This window comes from Equus przewalskii, chromosome 2, assembly GCF_037783145.1.
Source record: "Equus przewalskii isolate Varuska chromosome 2, EquPr2, whole genome shotgun sequence".
Taxonomy (NCBI): domain Eukaryota; kingdom Metazoa; phylum Chordata; class Mammalia; order Perissodactyla; family Equidae; genus Equus; species Equus przewalskii.
This window is the reverse complement of record NC_091832.1, coordinates 90,773,152-90,798,518: the sequence shown is the minus strand read 5'-3', so window position 1 is coordinate 90,798,518 and position 25,367 is coordinate 90,773,152. Positions and strand designations below refer to the sequence as shown.

General features: G+C 41.5%; 1 protein-coding gene across 2 annotated transcripts in view; it reads right to left on the bottom strand.

Annotated features, from left to right (window-relative positions):
* TBC1D9 (TBC1 domain family member 9) overlaps positions 1 to 25,367 on the bottom strand; it is a 109,260-nt gene that overhangs the window by 12,979 nt on the left and 70,914 nt on the right. For both annotated transcript variants that reach the window (XM_008528545.2, XM_070609046.1), the window contains exons 9-15: positions 24,632 to 24,782; positions 21,628 to 21,842; positions 19,391 to 19,508; positions 17,937 to 18,222; positions 17,518 to 17,647; positions 3,704 to 3,802; positions 3,197 to 3,265 (exon numbers count right to left, since the gene is read on the bottom strand). In XM_008528545.2, coding sequence (XP_008526767.1) covers positions 3,197 to 3,265; positions 3,704 to 3,802; positions 17,518 to 17,647; positions 17,937 to 18,222; positions 19,391 to 19,508; positions 21,628 to 21,842; positions 24,632 to 24,782 — 1,068 coding nt within the window. The remainder of the gene's footprint in view (positions 1 to 3,196; positions 3,266 to 3,703; positions 3,803 to 17,517; positions 17,648 to 17,936; positions 18,223 to 19,390; positions 19,509 to 21,627; positions 21,843 to 24,631; positions 24,783 to 25,367) is intronic.

The following is a 25,367-nucleotide window of genomic DNA, read 5'->3' as shown; positions in this document are numbered from 1 at the left end:
CAGAGGTTCAGTGGCTTACACACAAGGTCACCCAACCAGTTAGTCAAAGCAGAGTTATGAGGAGATCTCGGGTTTCCTAATTCCTGGTTTAGTGTCCCGTAAACCCCCTATCTCCTGGTCATCACAATCACATAAACATAATCATAGTCACAATCTTCAAGCTATAAGTGTGGTCCTATTTCACACGTCTGAAAATAGGTCTAGAAAAATTATGAGTAGGAACCGCTGTGGTGAGGAAGAGATCTGGATCCAACAGAAAGCTTCCTGTTTCTATTCTTGGAAACAAGGCAGCTTCTTTATTCACGAGGTCATATTGATTCTGGTGGACACACACACGCATTCTAGGAAGACTGCAAAGATAAAACATGTGATAGAAAAGCCCAGAAAGACATCCCTCCCCCCAGACATTTACAGTTAGCTCTGGATGGTGGGTGGGGGAGACGGGAAGGGCATGAAGACGGGGACTTTGTTTTTACTTTATTCCCTATAGTACCATCTGAATATTTCCCTACACGCACGTATAAATACTGCAATAGAAAAAAGCACCTTCGAAACAGATCTTTCCCCCTTGCCTGGGGATTCTGAAAGTGGGGGAGTCTGTTGTGTATAGTACTTCAGTTTTGCTCTCATTTAGAAAGAAGCAAAGAGGACCAATGTTTTTATCACATTGTTGTTTACTGGGAATTATAGCTAATAACCTAAAAAAGAGAGTAGAGTAGGGGGAGGAGGAAGGAGAGGTGGAAAGCAGAGCCAAAGCCAGGTTTTTTCCAAGGTGGCCTTGGGAGAATAAAGGAAGCATGTCAAAGTTCACCAGGGATTGGGGACTGCATTTCTGGCTGCAGGGCAGATGCAGCGGTGACGTCAGAGGCAGGGAGGCAGAGGCTGAGGTTCCGGTGGCCATGGGTTGAGCTGTACTCTGAACTATCACTGGTGATACCCAGTAACCGTCTGTGAGTGGGCTGTGTTGATGCTACATCCCCAGGAGGGGTCCTCTTCACCTGAGCTGTGTCAGTGGATAAAGGTTACCCAAAGCATCTCCTCTTAACTGAAGCACCCAAGTTACTCTGGAAATAGGCCTGAACGTGGGTGCAGGCACCTTCCTGGTGCTCGCAACCATCAGCAGAGACAAGCCAGGCAGATCACCTCCTATTTCTTGATGAGACCCATACTGCATCATTCAGTGGCTAAGGGACCAGAGACTGAACAAGGACCGAAGGACTAATGAGGAAACAGTTCAAGAGAAACTAGGACAAAGAGGTCCTGAAGCACATTTTCTACCAAATCTTCAGCAGGATGGCAGCTTTTCACCTTTTTCCACCAAGTTTTACCCTAGAAACCCAAGCAGTAAGCATCTTGGGAGAGGACTGCATCTTTCCTCTCTATCTGCAGAAAAACTCCCAGAAAGTGGCTTTTTACATGACTGAAAAGTCGGGCAGGGTATATGACATGCAAAATGCCTCAATAAATGTTTGTTCAAGTGAACTAAAGCCAATAAAAGTGTTCAAAAGACTCAAGAAAGAGTCCATAACTGAAGTTTTCATCTTGGGTTCCACAGCTCCAGAGACTCCTTCCCATCCCTGACACCAACCGAGAGTCTCAGGCTCTTCCCATTATCTGTCTACGGTCTTGCTGCCTCCAGCAGCTACTCCCACGTCTGTTTAGTGACCCCAAATCCTGGCCCTTCCCCTCACCACCCTGTGAAGCAGATCTGTTATGGTCTTCAGTATCCCTTTAAAATCTGACCTTAGTTGGATCATTACATTTTTTTGTTTTGATATAAGTTGCATCATTATATTGACAACCAACTTACACCAAGCAATTAGCTACAGTGCTTTATATGTATGAATGAGATGGCACATGCCAGAGACTTCACTCTCAAGTGCTGAATGGAGGCTGGTGGGGGTGCTATTGTCCCCTTGGTTGGTCATGCTGCGGGGCTGCACAAAGCACATCACTAACCATCCAGGAAACCCCAATCTTTGCGTCTGCACAAGAAGCATGCAGAGACTGTACCAGATTGATAACTGACCACTAATTTACCTATATATTAAACACACACGTTTCGAACACCTACCGGGGAGAGACACCATAGGAGGCACTAATGAAACAAAAATAAATAAAATGGTAGCACCCTCCAGTTGCTAACAGGCAAGTGGGAATGTTAGTGAAAACATTCCCAGCGATCATATCCTCTGATTCTAAGATCTATTGACGTTCAGCTCAGATCTTCATGCTTGTCCCTTTATGTTTGTCCCTCTATGATCTTAGCAGGTCTCAATACAGCCAAGTTTAGTTCTGGGGTGAAAGGCACCAGTCATGAGCCATATAACGACATTTCGTTCAACAATGAACCACATATATGATGGTGGTCTCATAACATTAGTACCATATAACCTAGATGTGTAGTAGGCTATACCATCTAGGTTAGCGTAAGTACACTCTGATGTTTGCACAATGATGAAATCACCTAATGACGCATTTCTCAGAATGCGTCTCTGTTGTTAAGCGACACATGACCGTATATATGAGAAGCTACCCAACTAGAGATGGTGATAAAAATTGGTACCTGCATAAAAAGCATCGTTAGGATTTTTTTCCTGTCAATTGCCACATTTTTACCTATGAGGTCGATAACGATAGTTATGACAAAAGTATTTTTTCTAGAAGAAAAAAATTCTACATTGCTTTATTTACTAACATATTTTCTTATTCAGGATCAAGCCTGGTAGGGGCTGAACTACTAAACTGAAATCACAGAGACTCAATCAATTAGGCTTTTCCTTAGCCATTTGATCAGCTTTATTCTTATTCTGCTATATATCTCTTTTTAAGGGTGCTTTAGTACAGCTTGATATAAGAAATTACAATTTACAAGAATTTCAGGCAGAATATAATACTCATCATTCCAATGGGCATTATAAAGTAAACACGTTATTTTCTTAAGTCCAAGGAAACAGTTAAAATATTACATGGAGTGGAAGAAAGCTAAAACATCAACTTAAATGATTACAAGAATATGTTTATTTTTTCATATTAAGTACTCCATTTTTATGTTCTCAGCTCTATCTTCCTATTTATGTATGTTGAGACTCATGCTATCCCTTAAGAATTTAACAGAAAGATCCAGAACTAACTGAATTATTAAAGTGAACTCTTTTATGTCCCTGAATATACATGAATTTACTTTGAAACTCACCTTGAAAAGAGCATAAAGTTCTTCTAGCTCATCAATGGTAAAGGAAGTTTCTGTTACAATGGTCCGTACCTACAAAAGGAATAAACACAACAAATTTCACAAACTCAAAAATGTCATATTGGGGGTCAGGTCTGGTGGCATGGTGGTTAAGTTTGTGTGCTCTGCATCTGCGGCCCAGGGTTCACAGGTTTGGATCCTGGGCATGGACCTACACACTGCTTGTCAAGCCATGCTGCGGCAGCATTCCACATACAAAACAGAGGAAGATTGGCACAGATGTTAGCTTGGGGACAATCTTCCTCAAGGATAAAAAGGAAGATTGGCAACAGGTGCTAGCTCAGGGCCACTCTTCCTCACCACACACACAAAAAAGAAAAGATACTGGGAAAGTTCTTGATTTTCTTCTTTTAAATCATCTTCAGTCTGTCAAGTAGGAATTTATGGACCTGTAGGAGGGTGAGGAAGGATAGAGAAAGAAGGCCACATGCCATTTCTCCAAGGACTTACCACATTCCGTTTCGTAGTATCCTCCAGGGTCTGGATCACCTTCAGTCTCTGTTTGAATCTCATCTGCTCAATCAAATCTGCCCGGATAGTTCCAAATTTCTGGAAAGGAGCAATATCGGTATTTCTGACAAATCTGCTACAGCACAGTGTGTCATGTCTGCACGATTGATGGAGACACAATCCTGATACATATGAGAAACTTCTTGCCACATGACAGGCATCCTGTCCTACACCTTTACTTACTATCTTACGTTTATTTATTTTAAAGCCATCTAACAATCACAAATAAATAACAGGAAATTCTCATGCTTCTTTTCAGCAGATAAATACCTATGACCCAGAAAATCCTTTCCTAAGCATATGCCCAAAAGAAAAGTGTATATATCTTACCTAAAGACATATATATTAGAATACTCATAGTGCCACTATTAGCCAAAAGCAAGCAACCACTCAAATGCTCATTAACAGGAGAGTGAATAAATAAACTGTGGTATTGTCACACACTGGATTACTATGCAGCAAGGAAAACAAACAATTTGGACAAATCTCACAATGAGAATGCTGAGCAAAATAAACCAGAATGAAAAGAGCACATTCTGTATATTTCCATTTACATGAAGTTCAAAATCAGGCAACACTAATCTATGGTGTTCAAAGTCAGGAGAATTATTACCCTTGGTTGGATGGATAGTGACAGAACGGGGACACAAGGGGCACTTCTGGAGTGCTGGTATTGACCTGGGTAACAGTTACATGGGTAGGCTAAACAGAGGTCTAGAGTGCCTTCGTATGTCCCTACTGCGGAATACTGTTCAGAAATGAAAAAAAACACAACTACTGAATACATAATGACTTGGACGAACCTCAAAGAAATTATGTTGAATGAAAGAAGACAAATCTCCAAATGATACATATTGCATGTTTCTATTTATGTAACAACCATGAAATAACATAATTATAGAGATCGAGATCAGATTAGTCATCGCCAGGGTTGGCAATAGGGTGAGGGAGGCGTGGGTGGGGCTATAAAGGGGTAACTTGAAGGAGTCTTATGGTGATGGTACATTTGAGATCTTGATTGTGATGGTGGTTATGCAAGGCTATGCGTGTGACACAATCGCATAGCTACACCTCCCCACACACACGTAAATGAGTGCATGTACAACTGATAAATCTGAATACGCTCCGTGGATTGTGCCGATGCAATTTCTTGGTTTTGATTCTGCAGCGAGGTTGTCTGGGCTGTTAGCATGGGACAGGAGGGGACTGGGGGAGGAAGTGCACGTGACTTCCCTATACATTTCTTTGCTACCTCCTGTGAATCTATAATTATTTCAAAATAAAAGTGCTTTTTTTCTTTTTTAAAGAATGGCTTTGAAGTTATGGGCTAACATTTTAGGATAGAAAACAGTCAAGCCATCTGAAAAGTGAGTGACAACCCGGGAGTTGAGAAATTCCCTTTGAGTTTAAGAACAGTATTGGTATAGAGAGCACTGCCTTTTGAAATTTTTGAATGTCTTTTATCAAGTAAGGACTAGCATTATCTAGCCAAGTCAAATGTGAAAGACACCTAATGGTAGTCACACAGGTTGGCAACTGACTCCCCAACATCCCTCCATTCTCCCTTCATCTATAGAATTCAAAATGTCAGCTGAGTACCCAGATGCTCAGCAAAAGACAACATTTCCCAGCCTCCCTTGCAGCTTGTTGTGCCCAGGTGACTAGATTTTGGCCAATAGGATGTGAGTAGAAATTCTAGGCATAAGAGCCCATAAAAGAAAAGGAGCCACCCACCCCTCATGAAAGGATAAAACATTTTTCAAGAGTGGATAAGAGAAAGTGTGGGTCCCTGACGCCATGCCGCTGAGCTCCATAAGAGCCTTGAACTGCCTATGCAGACTGAAAGCAAGAGAAAAGCAAATTCCTATTTTGTTTAATCTATTTTGGGGTCTATAGTTACAACAGCCTAGCCTGTATTCCAACTAATACAAGAGCTAAAACATAAACTGCTGCTGATGGTGCCTGGCATAAATTTACATGTTTCAAATCCATTTAATCCCATTCTCCTGCTTCTCTTCATACCTCACTGGCCACTCCTTTTCTGTCTCCCCTCCATCTCTAAACCTCAGGGAACTCCAGGGCTCAGTCTTTAGACATCTTTTCTCTACCTACACCTACTCCTTAGGGATTCTCACTCACTGGTCACCACCTCTACTGTTCCCACCCTCGTCTAAGCCACTGCTGTCTCTTACAATAGCCTCTAAAGTGATCTCTTTGCTTCCTCGGGGCACCGCACCTTTATTTGCCCCCTCGCAGCAAGAGTGCTCCTTCCAAAACCTGAGTCAGATGGTGGGACTTCTTGCTTAAAACTCCAGTGGTTTGATCTTTCTCAGTTTGGCTTATTTCGCTTAACATAATTTCACTCATATGTGGAAGATAAACACATGGATAAACAGAACAGATTAGTGGTTACCAGAGAGGAAGGGGGATGGGGGTGGGGGAAAGAGGTAAAGGGGCACATATATACAGTGACAGATAAAAATTAGACTATTGGTGGTGAGCACAATATAGTCTATACAGAAACTGATAAATAATAACGTACATGTGAAATTTCACAATGTTATAAATCATTATGACCTCAATAAAACAATTGAAAAAAAAATGCTAGCTCTTGACCAACAGATAAATAAAACATGGTCAATTCACACAATGGAATATTATTCGGCGAGAAAAAGGAATGAAGTCCTCACACATGCTACAAAGTGATGAACCCTGCAAGCATTATGTCCAATGAAAGAAGCCAGACAAGAAAGGCCACATATTATACGAAATATCTAGAATACGTAAATCCATAGAGACAGAAAGTAGATTAGTGGTTGCCTGGGGCTTGCTGAGGGGGGATGGGCAGTGACTGCTCATGGGGACGGGGTTTCTTTTCAGGGTGATGGAAATGCTTTGGAATGAGATAGTGGTGACGGCTGCATGATGCTGTGAATATATTAAAAATCACTAAATTGTACAGTTTAAAAGGCCAATTTTATGGCATGAGAATTCTCTCTCAACGAGAAAAATAAAACTTAAAAACTAAAAACAAACAAACAAACAAAAACTCCAGTGGTTTTACAGCTCACTCAGGGTCAAATTCCAAGTCCTTCCCAAGGCCGACAAGGCCCACATGCTCTCCTCCTTCCACAGCTGCCTCTCTGATCGCCCTTCTCTCAGCCCCTCTCCTGTCACATGGCCTTTTGCTGTTCTTCAAGCATATCATGCAGGCTCCCTGGCCAACCAGGACCTGTGCCCTGGCTGCCCCCTCTGCCTGGAACGTGCTTCTCTCAGATAGCCATGTGCTTGCTCCCCCATGTCATTTGCGTCTCTGCTAAATGCCACTTCACCAGAAACACAAACCTTCAGAGAAACAGCACATCCCATGTTTTATCTTGCTGTGTTCCTTCCGACTTGAATTTCTTACTACCTAACATTTGGTTTCTATTTATTACACTCATCACCCTTACTACGAGGGCTGCGTCCACCAGAGCCAAGCACGGTGCTGATTCATAGTAAGTGCTCAACACAAATTTGCTGAATACGCTGAATCCTCATGATAATCCCAGGAAGTCAGTCCTCTTCTTACCCCCGTTTCACAGACAAGCAAATGGAAGCTTAATAAAAATCATTAACTTGCCTGAGTCCACAGAGCTGGTAGGTGGTAAAGCCAAGTCTGAACCCAGGCTGTCTGATTCTAGAACTCGCACTCAGCTCCATCCCGGGGAAACGCCCCAGCAGTTCACTTCTCAGACTGAATGCAGAATACAGTGGGTGCTCAATAACTGGCCAGGATTGCCAGATTCAGCAAATAAAAATACAGGATATATAAGGTGCCCAGCTAAATTTGAATTTCAGATAAACAATGAATACTTTTTTACTCTAAGTATGTCCAGTCCTGTATTTTATCTGGCAACCCTATAGATGGTATCTCTTTACAGGTTGCTCCAGCTGGTGGACTCTGAACTATATAATCTCTCAAGTTGGGGTTTATAGCTAAAGACTTCACCTTTCTAGTGCTTTCTATTTTCTCCCTGTTTTGAAAGAACTAATTCAGGGAACTGAGTTTTGACCCAAGCATTCTTTTCTGATAATCAACACAAAAGAGCACACTGACATATTCGAGCCTGACCAGTTGGTCTTCTACCAGTAATGCACTGGGCAGGTCTTGACCTAAAAAATATGGGATTTACAGAAGAAATTTCTCATCTCCAGAGAAGCACCTTCTAAAGACTGAGCCAGACACCTCTCAACAATAAGGAAAGATGCCATATTTATTTCCACTGAGAAGCCAGAATTCAGAATGAGCTGGAAGGGGTTGCCATTACTGATGAAAAATGTGATTTAATTCACTCTGGGGTTAAATTTTTGGATGAGAAAGTGAAACTTCCAGGAAAGGTAACTCTTTTGATCTTAACAGACAAGTGGAAAGCATTCATTGCAAAGGGCTGCACATGCTAAAGATGGAGGATTAGTTTACTTCAAGCTGGGCCACAGTATGCCCTTGATCAACAAAAAAACATGAGCTGTTAGCCAGAAGGAAACTAAATTTTATTGCACCTATAACTGGCAGGGACGTTTACATGCCATGTCACTGGCTCCTTATAATAACCCTGTGAGTTAGTACTGGTACCTGCATTTTACACATGGGAAAACAAAGGTTCAGAGACATTAAATAAGTTAGCCAGAGTTCCACAGGGGCTGAGCTGCAAGACTGAGGCCCAGACACCAGCTTTATAACTCCACCATCTATGATTCCATCAGACAGTAAGTTCTTCCTTGTCTCTCGGTAGAATAGAACATACATTTTGGAGCCAGACAAAATTTGATTCAAATTCTTGTTCTTTCACTAATTAGCTGTGTGACTCCAGGCAATTCACTTGAGTCTTCTGACCCTCAGTTTCTTCCTCTGTCAAATGAGACCCCAAAACTGTCCTTGTAGAACTGCTGTTAGAGATAAGGATACATTAATATAAAATACCAATAATAATAACTAATATTAAACGTTGGCTTGGTAATCTTTGCAGATCACTAAAGCAAGAGTTGTTTCCCCCAAGCCTGACATTCAAAAAGCCCTGTATATTTTATATTTAATCAACATCTGTTCCTTAAGTAGAAATGGATCCTGCTGTTTGCCAGGCAGGACCCCTCTCTCAGCCAGGCCTCTGGGACTGGCCACAGACAGAACACAATGGAATACAATGGCCCTTCCACCTGGAGCCAATGGTCCTGATCTAAAAGGAAACCATGGGCTCTAAGTTCCTGCCTGGCTGTTTCTGGAGGATTTCCAAAGCAAAATGAATAATGAGAACAACTGGGTCTTGGTCTGTCTCTCCCTTTTTCTCCTCTCCCTTCCCCTCTACCTTTTGGAGGGGCTCTGACAGAATGACATGCTAAACATAGGGCAAACAAAAGTTGGCTCGGTATATCCCGGAGCCAACATTTCCCATTTCCCAAAACAAGGGGGAAGGCCCCGCGTACAATACCTTCTACCAGGCACTGCACATTTCAGTTCCCTGAAAAGAATCAGTTCACTAAGGTAACAACAATACTTTTGCTAACAAATAGAATTTAGTGATGGAGGTGAAGGAGCCTAAAATTATTTTAATTTTCTAAAAATCTCCCCTTCCTTAAACAATAAACAAAATTACCCATCTTCATTTACGTCTCTTCTCCAACTCAATTTTTATCTGAATGTTTCTGTGGCTTGTTTCTAATTTTCCAGTCTAATTTCTAATGACTTGATGAGCGGAGAGGCAATTTTCAATGCAGGCAGTACTTCTTTTTGCTGCTTTGCACCGTCCCCCCGCCTTACACCCCGGGTTGCTGATACCAACTAACAAACAGGTATGCAGCCTCTCATACCACCTTCACCACGTTGTCTGCAGATGTTTCCTTTCTCCCCGACAGACTTGGGACGAGGAGCAGGTAGCTCAGATAAAGGAATGAGGTGGAGCCGCTTTTGTCCAAGTGCCCCGTCTACGTCTGGCCTCTCCCACCCCCACCATCACTCCTGAGGGGAACACGAGTTCCCCTCCCCATACTGGGCACCCTCTCTGTGATTTCCTTCATCCTCCAAAGCTTTCCCTTGCACTGCTGGGAAGACAGGGAGGATGCAGAACAGACACAGATTTTAAAAAGAGACCATGAGGGCAGCTCCATCAAGTTCAACAGGCTCCTCCTTTCTACGTCCTCCAGAGAGGACCAGAAATATGCAAATGACACAGTGAGAACTGACTGAATATTAGCCGTAGCTTGAACATGCTGGTTAAAACATAAGAAATAATGTGAAGCACGTGAAAGACAGACAGACTTGGGATTTGAATCCCAGCTCCAACATACTGGGGAACCTTGGGTAAGTTACTTAACCTCTCTGAGCTGCAGTTCTATTATCTGTAAAAGGGGCATAAAAACACCACCTGATTCTCAGGCTTGTGATCATCAATTCTGATAGGGCCTGAAACACTCTAACCACAGTTCCTTGATCATTACATATTTATCTAGAATTTATTTTAAAAAGTTGCAGAAATTATAGAGGTGGCTAGTAGGCAAGAATGTCCATGACATATACTGTTTGACCCACGGAGTATTTTGAAAATTAGGACAATTCAAATAAAATCAAGACCTCCAAATTCTCTTGAAAAATCAAAAGATCGGGCAATAAGGGCTCCTCATCTCAGCAGGCAGAGAGACTCCCCTGGCCCACCACCCAGGCCCATGCTTTCCCACTCCTTCACCCCCTGCCCACTTCGTGTTTGCCTTGCGAGCCATGTGAACCTGCCACTCTGCTCAAGAGCATCTTCTTTTAACACACATTAATGTCAAGTTCAGCCATATTAAGGAGACACGCTTTTTTTTTCCTGCTTTTATCTCCCCAAACCCCCGCCCCGTACACAGTTGTATATCTTAGTTGCACGTCCTTCTAGTTGTGGGATGTGGGACGCCTCCTCAATGTGGCCTGACGAGCAGTGCCATGTCCGTGCCCAGGATCCGAACCCTGGGCCGCCGCAGCGGAGCGCACGAACTTAACCACTCGGCCATGGAGCCGGCCCCCGAGACACGCTTTTGACAGCGAGCATCAGAAAGGGCATAGCTTCTTAGTCAGATATAGAGACAGGTCCCAGATTTCACAGAAATTTCACAAAAAAGGAAGATGAACCTAAGCTTCCTTATCAGCAATATAGGGAAAATTATTCCTACCTCTTTGAGTTGGTGTTAAGAATTTCATGTACTATGCAGGTAACCCAAATAGTATGTAGCTCTTATCATTCCTAGTACTGTTGACAAGAAGAGGAGGAGGAAAAAGCATGAATCTTTAAATCAGGCAAAATGTGCTAATGTTATAAACAAGGTTCCACTGTCAACTAGTGATAACTAACCTACAGATCTACATTTTTTTTTGAGGGATGAACAAACTTTTAAAAATTAAAATTGGACACAAAGAAAGAAAATTATAGGCCAATATTGTTGATGAACATAGACGTAAAAATCCTCAACAAAATATTGGCCAACCAAATACAGTAATACATTAAAAGGATCCATATACCATGATCAAGTGGGATTTATACCAGGAACACAGGGATGGTTCAACATCCGCAAATCAATCAACATGATACACCACAATAACAAAATGAGGAGTAAAAACCACACGATCATCTCAATAGACGCAGAGAAAGCATTTGACAAGATCAAGATCCATTTATGATAAAAACTCTCAATGAAATGGGTATAGAAGGAAAGTACCTCAACATAATAAAGGCCATATATGACAAACCCACAGCCAACATCATACTTAATGGGGAAAAACTGAAAGCCATCCCTCAGAGCAATAGGAACAAGACAAGGGTGCCCACTCTCACTACTCATTCAACATAGTACTGGAGGTTTTAGCCAGAGAAGTTAGGCAAAAAAAAGAAATAAAAGGAATTCAAATTGGCAATGATGAAGTTAAACTCTTGGTGTTTGCAGACAACATGGGTTTACATATAGAAAACCCTAAAGAATCCATCGAAAAACTATTAGAAATAATCAACAACTACAGCAAAGTTGAAGGGTACAAAATCAACTTACAAAAATCAGTTGCATTTTGATACTCTAATAATGAACTAACAGAAAGAGAACTCAAGAATACAATCCCATTTACAATCACAACAGAAAGAATAAAATATCTAGGCATAAATTTAACTAAGGATGTGAAAGACCTATACAATGAAAACTATAAGACATTATTGAAAGAAATTGATGACATAAAGAAATGGAAAGATATTCCATGCACAGGGATTGGAAGAATAAATATAGTTAAAATGTCCATACTACTTAAAGCGATTTACAGATTCAATGCAATTCCAATCAGAATCCCAGTGACATTCTTCATGAAAACAGAACAAAGAGTCCTAAAATTTATATGAGGCAACCAAAGACCCCAAATAGCTAAAGCAATCCTGAGAAAAAAGAACAAAGCTGGAGGCATCACAATTCCTGACTGCAAAATAATCAAAACAGCATGATATTGGTACAAAAAGAGGCACACAGATCAATGGAACAGAGTTGAAAGCCCAGAAATAAAACATCTATGGACAGCTAATCTTTGACAAAGGTGCTAAGAACATAAAATGGAGAAAGGGAAGTCTCTTCAATAAATGGTGTTGTAAAAACTGGACAGCCCCATGCAAAAGCATGAAAGTAGACCATTATCTTTCGCCATACACAAAAATTAACTCAAAATGGATCCAAGAGTTGAAGGTAAGATGTGAAACCATAAAACTCCTAGAAGAAAGTATAGGCAGTACATTCTTTGACATCGATCTGAGAAGGATCTTTTCGAATACCATATCTACTCAGGCAAGGGAAATAAGAGAAAAAATAAACAAATGGGACTTCATCAGACTAAAGAACTTCTGCAAGGCAAAGAAAACCAAGAACAAAACAAAAAGACAACCCACCAACTGGGAGAAAATATTTGCACATCATATATCTGACAAGGAGTTAATCTCCAAAATATATAAAGAACTCACACAACTCAACAACAAAAAAAGAAACAACCTGATCAAAAAATGGTAGAGGATATGAACAGACATTTTTCCAAAGGAGATATACAGATGGCCAAAAGGCACATGAAAAGATATTCAATATCACTAATCATCAGGGAAATTCAAATCAAAACTACACTAAGATATCACCTTACCCTGTTAGAATGGCTATAATCACCAAGACAAAAAATAACAAATGTTGGAGAGGATGTGGAGAAAAGGAGATCCTCGTACACTGCTGGTGGGAATGCAAACTGGTGCAACCCCTATGGAAAACAGTATGGACATTTCTCAAAAAATTAAAAATAGAAATACCATAAGACCCAGCTATCCCACTACTGGGTATTTATCCAAAGAACTTGAAATCAACAATTCAAAGAGAGACCCATGCACCCCTATGTTCACTGCAGCATTATTCACAATAGCCAAGACATGGAAGCAATCCAAGCACCCACCAACTGATGACCGGATAAAGAAGATGTGGTATACATATACAATGGAATACTATGCAGCCATAAAAAAGGCAAAATCATCCCATTCGCAATAACATGGATGGACCTTGAGGGTAGACGTGAGGCAAAATAAGCCAGACAAAGACAAACACCATATGATTTCACTCATATGTGGAAAATAAACAAATATATGGACAAAGAGAACAGATTAATGGTTACCACAGGGGAAGGTGGTGGAGGGTGGGTATAAGGGGTAAAGGGGCAAATTTATATGGTGACTGACAAATAGCATGTACAACTGAAATTTCACAATGTTATAAACTATTATGACCTCAATAAAAAAAAATTAAAATTGGAAATCAAAGCTATGGATTAGCAAAAAAATGTCATGCCCCAAATGCCCTTCCCATTAGAGATACATAATGAAGGGTTTGTGAGTGAAATAATATGCTGTCTAGAGTTTGCTTTAAAATATTCCTGGGGAAAAAAAAAAGAGGGAGTTAGATGAAATGAAAATCAGGAAAATGTTGATAATTGTCAGGACTGGAAATGCATTATATTATCTTTTTGACCTGTACCGCGCTCAAAAATATCTATAAATTAAAAATGAATAAAGAAAAAGATTCACATCAAGTGTGATAAACTATCCCCAGGGCCAAGCATGATGCCTGGCGTAGGACAGAAACTTATGAAATCTTAAATAAATATTTTTCTGAATAAATGAATGGACACTGTTTCCTGTTTCTCTTGGGATCTTTCCACACTGACACAACTGTACTATCTTCTTTGCTAGTCTATCCCTTCAGCTCTCCCCACTCCAATCTACTGCACAGGGAGCAGAAATAATATCTTGAAGAAAAACTCCCCTCAGCTTCCACTGGCTGTTGGGTGCTTTGCAAATCAATTAGGGGTTTCAAGACTCCCCATGAACCAGCCTTTACTGGATCATCTGACCTCACGTCCATATGCACATCTAGAAATTCCATCTCCCGTCTATCCAGGCCAACCCCCTTGGCTCTGGCTTCAATGCTAGGGAGAACTTACTTGGACACTGACTCTGCCATTTTCTAGCTATGTGGCTTGAAAAAACTAGCTCCACCTTTCTCAACTTACATTTTCATCTTAAAATTGGTTACCATTTACCTAGCGAGGCCATCTAGGAAGTTCGCAGCGCCCTCCTCCACACAGGGCAGACTTCAATGAGTGGTAGCGTTATGGTCATCATTAACCAGCCTGACACATTATTCTGAACTTTCATAACTGTCTACCCTTCTGCACAAACTCCTTTTCGTGTTCTATTAGCCACATCCTTTCCCTGCTTAACATTTCTCAGATTAAACCCAACAGGCTGGGTCATCTTGAGTATGAAGAAACTGCGGTGGTCGTGTGTCTGCTGTAAGATCTTTTATTAATGTGCCTGTGTGGCTTCCAGGATGGTCATCTTGGTCTCTGAGTCAAACCTGAAGGCTGGGACTTTGTCTTCTACTTCTGTATAACTCTACAAAACTGCAGAGCCTCACACACAGGGCTCACACAGAAGACGACCGTTTCTGAAATTGTCTGTACAATTCCCTTCAGTAGGGGCTTGGGAGAACTTACAATAAGGGAGATTTTCCCCAGGAGGCATTTATGAATAAAGTTATCATCTCTACTTCCCAACTGAGATCTGATCAATATCAGACCAACCTCTAGCAATCTGGGGAGTCCTTGACCAGATCTCAAAGCTAAACGTGCTTTCAGTATTTTTCCTACTTTTCTATTTTCGTGGCTAATTATCCTAAAGCATAGAAAGAAATGTTTTACATGCCTCGGAACACTCTGGCGTCATGCCTCGGTCCAAACCAGGTTATAATCGGCTTCTGCAATGAGCGGCCCCATTCTGCATCTAGGGCAGCAGTTCTCAACCCTCATTGCATACTGGAATCACCTGGGGAACTTTTAAAAAATACTTATTCTTGGGCCTCATGCCAGAGATTTAGATTTAACTGGTCTGGAGTGAAGCCTGGGAATTCATATTTTTAAAAGATTGGCTTTAAAAAAGTTTTTAAAGTGATTTTAATGCACAAGCATGATTGAGAACCACCAATCCAATAGCCAGGAGGGAAAGAAAAAAGATAGGGAAGAGTGGTGGTCCCTTTAGGTTGACCTATAAGGCATCAGGAGCCATTGGTAACTTATGAGCAGGTGACACTGGGCTGAGAAGAGAAAACAAAAAACCAATCATTGTGCATAGAAAGACCAGGTAACACAGGCATTGATATAAATATAAGGGGCTGTCTTCCCAGGCAGAGGAAGGAAACTGCTGCTGTGTCCTGTGATAGGATGTTTGGCAGCCTCAAGGCCACTACTAGGGATCAGCCAGACAGGATGTAAATGGAAACCAGCCCTTAGTCTTCTCTCCATTTTCTTCTCTTTCCCATTAAAAATGGGCCAAGTGCTGACTTCAGCACGATGTTAGCTTATCTGCCGTCAAGAACAAAGCTGAGTTTCCATATACAAAGCTTTACTACTTTGGTCCAGAATTCTCTAAACAGTAAATGTTTCAGGGGATGCCTTTAGAAAAACAACCTACAAGTATAATAATAACTATTGTCTTAAATCACATGGGCTCTTTTTCTGAAAAAATAATCATGCAAAATTTCCGATAGAGTATGATCCAAAAGTCCTGGAGCAAGGATTTTTTAACAATGCATTATGATAATAACCAGTTTTGGAGAGAGTGAAGTGAAACAGCCATTCTTAATCTCTACTGATGGAAATATAAATTGGGACAATCTTTATGGAAATTGGACAGTGTGCACCACGAGCTTGGAAATAATTCACACTTTTTGATCTGTTGATGTAAACCCATTCCTAGGACTCAAAGAAAATAATCAGAGATGTGATATTTGTGTACAAGTTTATCATATTATATACATATATCATTATATATAATAGTGCCCGTTTGCCATATAATACTGAAAATTTGGAAGTAACCAAAGTAAATGTCCAATGAAAGGGGACCAGTTAAATAAATTTTGGTATCTCATTAAAGCAGAACACTAAGACTCTATTAAAAAACCCACAACTTCAAATGATATTAATACATTAGAAGACGTTCATGGAATGTTCTAAGTGAAAAACAGAACGTTACAAAGCATTATGCAGCAGAAACTTATTCTTTAAATGCATACTGCAAATATAAAAACATACTTGAGGGAAATATGGTGATATGCTCATAAGGATAAACTATTTTTTTCATATTTTTATACAGTTTCTACATTTTTTACAATAAACATGCATTACTTTTATGATTCTAAAACATACCAAAGAAGTTTTGTTTTCAGTATACATGGAGCCTCAGTGAAAACATTTAAAAATAAAAAATGACCAGTCTTTCTCCTATTGTGAGTTAAGGACACACATTTCTGAAAAGGCTTTGGTATCTACACCAATTTTTTTAAAAAGCAGTAAAATTTTGACTCTAAGCGACTTTCTGACCTCAGCCCATTGCTCACCATTTCCCCCTTATCCAGGTTCTTGCTAGTCGGAGTGCTGGCAATCACCAGTCAGAGGATCCCACAACGTCTGTAGAGGGCAGTGTGCTCAGCAGAAGATTCATGCTCTCCTAATGATCATTTCTATGAAAGCTTTCAGGGCCAAGGCTCAGGAAATGAAGAAACCATGAGGTGTTATGAGCACTGAGTCCTTGGGGCTCCACAAACTACCAAATGCTACAGGGCACACGGCACCTAGGAGCTTCTTAGTTCTATGCTGGGATTCAGAACCAGCTCATAAGCACCTCCCCCACCCAGGCCAAGCAATTTTAGAGGAACCCTACAACTCTGGTTCTTCTCTAGGACAGTCCAGGATATTCAATGAGGATTGGCTTGCCTACTTCAGAGAAGACCTAAGTACTTGGCATGAGAACAGAAGTGAATTGATTTATACAGGTCAACCTCCCTCTGCCTGCTCTCAACAGCTCCTCCTCAGTCCACCCAGAGTTGAACCTGAGCTGCTACTTGATCAGGCTTCAGGGTGGGCAGAGCAAAGAACCACAGGGCCAGAGCTTGTCACACCATTTGCTCCATGGTATTAGACCCAGCAGAAGTTCTGAGCCCCATTCAGTGTCCGTCTCTGGAGTTCAAAGCTATCAGCTGGCAGGTAGCTGCTTACCCTGACAACTAGTTCTCAGAAGGTGAAAGGAAGCAGGTTCACCCATGGGTTAGCAATGGAAGGTGGCATACATCCAGCCAAGCCCCTCACAGCATCTTCAGAGTACTGTAACACTCAGCTAGGAAACACGACCTACCTCATAGGAAGTTCTGATGAGTCTGAAGATGTCTACCTCAGGGTAAGGCTCCACGTCATCACTGAGCAGGGAGTGGAGGTGAGGGATGGGAGGCAGTGTGCTGTCTTTATTGGTCACACTGTCTAGATACCTGGAAGAAGAAATGAAGCAGAAGTCACAGGGAGGCTAATCTGGAATTCTCCCATTAGAGTTCTCCACCTATTTTCTGCAAACTCTGCATTTTAAAACAAAATCCAAGAATTTCCTTAAGAACAGGATGAAACTTCCTTAACTTCTAAAGACAAAGTATATGAAAATAAATCCTCAGCCACAGAGAGAAGTGGGCAGTATGATCACCACTGAGCCAATTATGACTCATGAAACCAAGGAGCAACACAGATGGAAACCAGAGGTTTTCAAAGTAAGGCTCAGTACATTACCTTCCTAAAACGGTCATGGCCTCTCCATCGTCCTTGCAGTTCAACAGTTTGTCCACGTTTGCATCCAGCACAGCCAGGGCCAACTGGAAGATCACTTTGATTCCTTCATAGAAGAAACAGTCGACAACCACAACTGCACTCTCAAAGGGCATCACACTGAGAAACAGTGTGAGGAACCAAGACAGGGAGATGGTGGAAATCACGCCCAGGTCCTGCATGCAGTCATACAGCTGCGGGACATAGTCTCGTGCCAGTTCCTCAAAGACACCCTGGTCCACCAGTGCACCTGTAGCAGGGGCGGACACAAAAGGCTGCAGGTTAGTCAACTACACCTTCTTCCTAATGAATCCAAACAAACAGCTTGACCACAATAATCCAGTTCACAATTGCTCCTGAGACTGAATTCTGCTCCCTTCTCTAGCTATTCTGCAGTTATTATGTTACTAGTTACTATTTACGAGACCAAGACGTCAACACAGCTCAGTCATCAGATTAGTCCTGGCTGCATCTTCTCTTTCTGGGGTCTTCCTGTCATGCTTTCCCTACCAGGGAAGAGCTATAATATGGCAATTATAAGGGATGTTGAAAAAGCCAGTTTACAAAGTTTTCATGACATACCATTAGGTATTTTGTCAGCAACCTAACGTTTGGTTAGGCATGAAATGTATACCTAAGTAGCTCTATATCTTGGCAAACTCCTATTTAAAAAAAAAAATCACTCTTCTGGATGCATGGTCCCCACATATGAATCATTTTTTTTAAACGATTGTTTCTTAAACTTAAAAGCACGCTAGCTGGACATATTCATGAACTTACTGACATTTCTGGAGAATATTTCCAATGAATCGAGGTTTAGAAATGAAGACAGGACACAAGAGGGAAGCATAAAACATACCTTTTACTACACTAGCAACAAAAAGCTTGTCCTGCTAAATGAATGTCTAACACTTGAGAGGAGTATAAGGAGTAAGAGCAATTATTCGTTTAAATGCTCACAATCGTTGCTTGCTTTGCAGCAAAACAGTTCTGAAAAGTACTTTAGAAACTTAGCTTTGGATAAATTTTATATGCTATTTTGTCCACTCCTTTTTTGAATACTTCTGCTTTCCAAAGATGCCATCCTCTTTGTGAAAGAATTGTTTGTCAAACCTTTTTGGCTTGATGGTCCATGTGCTTGATGTAGCTCTCATGTGCCATAAAGTGACACCCACACCAAATGTTGTCTAAGATAATTTCTGTAACAGTGACACGTGTGTATTCTCTTAAGTTACATGCGGCTCCTTTGTGTACAATCTATATGTCTCAAGCCCTCTCATTCCCATTTTGGAAAACTGGAGTAGTCTGAAACTCTTTTAGCAAATGGTGCCTGGAAATGGTGTTCCAGCTGGTATCTCAGCTCTAGAAACATCTTCCTGATGAGATATGGGTGAAATGTTAACTACATCCCCACATACCAACAACTCTGGTGTTGTAGTAATCAGGAAGCATGCGCTCACACAGAGCCACCAGCAGCCAAAAAGCTTCCTCCTCTTTGGCATAAAGCAGCAGCACTGATGTGACAATATTCATGGCCTAAAGGAGTAAGAGGATGTCATCAAATACATTTTAAATACATCAAATACATAAGCAATTTTGTTAACCTAAAAAATTACTGAGCTAGTCTCACAGGGACCAGCAAATTTTTTCTATAAAAGCCAGATAATAAATATTTAAAGGCTTTGCAAGCTACACACACATATTCTTCTGGGTTTTGTTATGTTTACAACCTTTTAAAAACGTAAAAACCCTTAGTCCTTGAGCCTGTAACTGTTAAGGGTCTTCAGAACACCAATATTCACCAAGGACTAGGTGTCCCCCCGACCCCAGATATAGGTAAACCTCATTCACAAACTTTGCCCAAAGCCTATTTGACAAAGCTTTTAACCTGCTAAAATCTCAGTGTTTTTAATCCTTAATTCTGTGCAGTAAATATTTCCTTTTTAATTATCCATAATGGTTCTATAACCAAGTACACATGTCTTGAGGCTCTCCTCAGAGAACAAGGAAACCTTTCAAAGTTGGCCTCTTTGCCCATTATTTCCATCTGGATAAGGATGGTAATGATAGGTATCAGTGATTTAAATTCTAAAGTAACCTACTTTATTAAAAGATATTATCAGATAGCTCATAACCACTCAAGGCGCAACTACTTTAATAGTCCTCTTAATTAAAAAGAGGAAGATCAAAAGACAAATATGAACTCCATTATATTAGAGGCCAACTAATTCCTGTACTTCTTTTGATCTTCTAGAAACCAGTGACGGTTCATCAGATTTCTACAATATAAACGTTAAAAAAGGAATCTTGGGCTAACAGGCTCTTTCTTGAAAGTCTGATTCAATATTTTCCCAAGTGAAATCATTATTAAAACTCCACTTGAGAATTAACCTGCCAATCCTAGTACATGATCATAGCCATGGTTAGTTCCTTAGTCATTCAGTCAAGGTAAGTTTTTTTTGAGGGTCTAATTTGTAACAGGCTCTGGACTAGGTATTGGGGGCTGAGGGGCGGAACACTGTGGTGACAAGTCTCACAGGGTTTATATTCTGGTGTCAGAAAGATAGAATAAATATGTAAAAGTTAATCAATTTTGGGGTATATTTAAATTAAGTGCTATTAAAAAGATAAAATACACGCATGTGCTGCATAACAACGTTGGTCAACGATGGACGGCATTTATGGTGATGGTCCTCTAAGAACAGTGCCATATAGCTTAGGTGTGTAGCAGACTATACCATCTAGGCTGTGCACTCTGTGATGCTAACACAAGGACGATATTGCCTGACAATGTATTTCGTATCCCCTTCGTTAAGTGATGCATGACTGTAATGTGGTACAAGGAGACATGCACTGTGTGTGTGCGTGTGTGTGTGCGCGCGCGCACACGCATACACACAGAAGAATTAAGCCTGCTTTAGCTTTTAGCTGAATGGTCAGGGAAGCCCTCTCTGAATACGTGGCATTTAAATCTAAGGTCATATTATCCTGGAGCTTCCCAAATTGTGATATATGTACTAGTGCAAGAGATAATTTTAGTTGGTATGTGAGCAACATTTTTTTAAATACTGAATTAAGCATTTATTTTAATGTGTATTAAAATATAACCATAGCATATAAAAGTTATATTCTTGAGGACATTATTGCTTAGGTAGATGCAAAGAAGGAACACTGTGGAACCTAGAATCCAGAATTAGGCTTGGTACTCAGGCATGCTCTCTATTACCCCAGAGAGGGATGAGAGTGATCAGAAGCGACTTTCCAAGGTCACTCAGCCAGACAGTGGTGGATCTAGAAAGAGCACTCTTGTCTCCTGGCTCCTCTGCTCAGTGCAATGGTTCTCAAACCAGGGCCCAGGGCGATTTTGCTCCTCTGGGAACATTTGGCAATGTCTCAACATCTTGGTTGTCACAATTAGGGGGTTCCATTGGTATTTCGTGGTAGATGTTATTAAACATGTTATTAAACAGGAATGATACTAAACATCCTACAAAGCACAGGACAACCCCACACAAAGAAGTATCCAGTCCACAATGTCAACAGTACCAAAGTCGAGAAGCCCTGGTGAACTGATAGTTCTGTTAACCTCTTTCTCCTGTTTACTGACTATGAAATAAGTTTTCTTTTTTTAGTCTAAACCATCTGTGACATTTACCTGGCAATACCCTATGTTAGGATTTCGAAAAGCATAAGCTGTTAAGACTCTCCTCAGAGCAGCAATGCCCATTTCATTCTGGAACGCTGGGTGTTCTGGAAGGGAGCGGTGCAAATCCCTCTCGATCTCCTCTGTGGCGAGATTATACTTCCCCATGGACTTCTCCACCAGGTCTTCATAGTACCCAGGATGCGTGGCCTTCTCGTTGATGGCACCTGGGAAATACCCAACAGAGGTAGCATCAAAAAGTGGAAGCCCTGCCCTGTGGTCTGCAACTACAACTTCCCGACAGAAACTCTTCGTTTTGCCACCACTCAATGGACACTTGCGCAATAATAAGGAAATCCCGTAGATGATGCAGTGTGTTGCAATCGCGGCTGGACTGGTAAATTTACTTGTGGCCTCCTTCCCTCTTTCAGCTCCATAGTAAGCTGGCTATATAAAAACCTCACCAGGTGGAGATTTCCAATCTAAAACACTGTGTTCCAAGGAACTTCCACAGACAATCCTGAGGGGCTGCTGACGAGCAGAGCAGGGAGGTAATCAGAGTGAGCCAAGCTGATGCCTCACCGTCTCAGCCCTCCCCTCAACCTCAGCAGCTTTGCTTTTATTTTATTGGGGTTTTCCTTAAGATTTCACTTGAAAAAGGAAAGTCCGCCTCTCAAAACAAGTTAGAAAACTGCTTGCTAAAGCACAAGCTTTGAAGGGCTTAAGCAGCCATACTGAAGAGCAAGAGGAGGTTCTGGTCGACGTGGAGGGATTTCTGTAATTTCGGGGGTGGTGAGGGTATTCCTAACAGCGCTGAGGCACTGTGATTGCTGGGAGTCCCTCAGCTGGTGGGGATGGGGCGGGAGAGGCAGGCTGAGAGTCACTGGTTTGGGGAATATTTGCATTCTAAGATTCCTGAAGATAGAAAAACCCTGTATGCAAATATCTAAACCTAATTACGTATAATGTATATAATACATACACATTGTATATATTATATAATGTATATATTACATAATTATATATATTATATTATATATAACACATATATACGTGTGTCTGCATATATATATTTGTTTAGTGCCAGGGTAAACATTCATATTTCACTGTTTAGAAATAAGAGCCCCAGGGCTGGCCCAGTCCTTGTCGCTGATGGTCACCCAGAAAGCCAGCCTTACAATTTACACACATTTGCCCTGGAAAAGGCAGTCTGCTTGACAGCAACTTAACATTGGCTTTTGCTCTGTTCTCAGGGAAACCCGCTAGGATTTCTTGCCATCTGGCCTGCACCTCACTGCAGGCAGTACACCGAGCCAGGTCCTGGGGCCGTGGCCCTAAGGGTCATCAGCAGCAGGGCAGGACCCAGGCGGGGTTACCCTGCCAGGAGCTGGGGTCTCCTCATGGACAAGCCAGTCTCCACGTGAACCCCACCCCCAGGGAAGTGGGTAGAAACCTGGGCTCAGTCATCTACCCAGCAGAGATAGTGTGTAGACCACTTCATCCTCTGGTCTCACGGAGCCCATCGCCATTAAAGAAAACACTGGATGGTCTAAGTCTAAGCGTGTCTCTGCAACAAGACTGTGTACTGCAGTACACTGTTTCCTGGTGCTCATTTCGAGTTTCATTTTCATCTAAAATGTGGCTGTAAATAACTTCTAATTTGAATAAGGAGGATGAAGATGGCATTTTTTTGTTTACTCTGTCAGCGATCTGAATCAGGTTGTCAAGGTGACTAGTTCAACAAACACAAGGATGACAGAAGACTGGATGGCAAGGATCCTCTTGGGCTGAATTTGTAATTAGAGATGAGCTGACTCAAATCTGGGTTTCTAAACGAGGAGCTATGGCTGATCTACTTAAGGAAAATGAAAAAACAAGACATGTAAATGAGGCTACAACAACCTAACTTTACATGAAACGGATAAAGCCAATTATTTTTCAGGCTTCTATTCCCCTACTTCTGAGATGTTAATACATCTCACTACGGGCACTTACCATCATATCTGCTTTGACGAAGAGCTATGAGGGTTTTTTTAATGGCTTTCCTGTAAGTCTGGTAACTAGTCTTTTAATTTTAATGTCATTTTTTAAATAAAAGGTTTTAATAACAGCACTGTGTCAGACCATCTTAGGTTCAAATAAAATATTCACATCAGCCTATTTAGAATGATTACATGTCAGGCCTCTAACGAGGCAGAGAAGTTAGAGCTTTATACATTGCAGTAAAGACTGGTGACACCTGAAGGAAAGCCCTGATGTTCGTGACAGAAGAGATCCCTGGGATACGCTGGATGCTGTCGGCTGGGAGGAAGGAGTGATGGATGGGCTTAGCCTGACGGACCTCTGGTTTCTGCAGCAGGGCTCAATGGTTTGACCTGACAGGGTTAAGTTTGGACATGAGCCTGGCTTGTGCACCAGAGAAGGTGGACACATGTTTCCCACAGGTCCATGACCCGTCCCCGTTCTATCCTTCCTGGCGTCTCCAGCTTGGAATCTCAGCAGCCTTTCGGTTCCACAGTAGATTCTGGCGTCTCCTCCACATCTCCAGTGATAACCAGTCAATTCAGGCGGTGGCGAAAATCAAGGAGGCGGCTCTCACTGCTGCCATTTCCTCCCTCTGTCCCCGACCTCAGTGACTGCTCTGCACATGTGCCGCACTTAAACATTCACAATGGAGTTGACACAGGTGGGAAAGGAAAAAAGGATTTCCCAAATCACAAAGTATTACACTCTTTTCCTTCAGGTTCTCTTTTTTCCTAAATAGCATTAGTGAAGAAATGGAAGAGGTCGTGAGGCCTTGAAGGATGGTAGCTTCGACATCTGGGCCAGTGAATAAGTGTCCTGTATTTTTATTGAGTAATTGAGGGACTTCCACACTCTGGTGAGGAAATGAGATGTCGTTCTGAATTGAGGGTTTGAATATTTGAAAGAAGCCCTGATGCATGACAGAAGGCAGAAGGGAAGCCCGGGTCCCGCAGGCTCCGGGCCAGTGCTCCCATCCCAAGCCGGGCCGTACCTGAGAGCAGCAGCCAGAGCTCCCCGCGCATGCTCTCCGGGATGCCCTTCAACACGAGCTCCCGTGTTTTTTCTGTGCGGTACATGCAGATCCCTTGCCCGTACTCAGCAAAGTGAATCTTCCAGGCTTGCTCTTTCAAAAACTCTTTGGCCTGAAAGGGATAATGAAACATGACTACATCCCAAAGTACTTGGAGGATGGTAAGGAGACGTTCCAGGGAACGTCAGAACATTTCCCCTCGTGAATGGAGCAGTTAAGTTCTAGACAAGAACTCCTAATAATAAAGAACTCAGATCTGGTGGAATCCTTCCCTAATTTTACACCTCTATCATAGCCTGCAATTCTGCCATGAAGCTTTCTGGCCCAGAGTCAGAATTCCACTTACCTGTGACAGGTCAGCAGAATGCAAATTATGTTTATAGCTTTATGTTGACACCTCCAAGTGAAAGTGAGTTATGTGTTTTAAATGTGGGCTGAGAAATTATGAACTCCTTTGTTGGCTGACTTAAACAAGTTAAAAGCAAGACAAAAGAATGTCACCTGTGCCCTCTATAACTCTTGTCTCTTTTCACGAAGAAGCTACTCAGAAACCTAGTGACATATTTAGACAAAATCTGCTTTACTTACAGGAAAATATCTATTTACATAGATATTTATGAGTTTACTTTGATTTTAAAATATTTTTAAATGTTATTGTTCTAATATAGATTGTTCGAATAATATTGTTCTAATATTG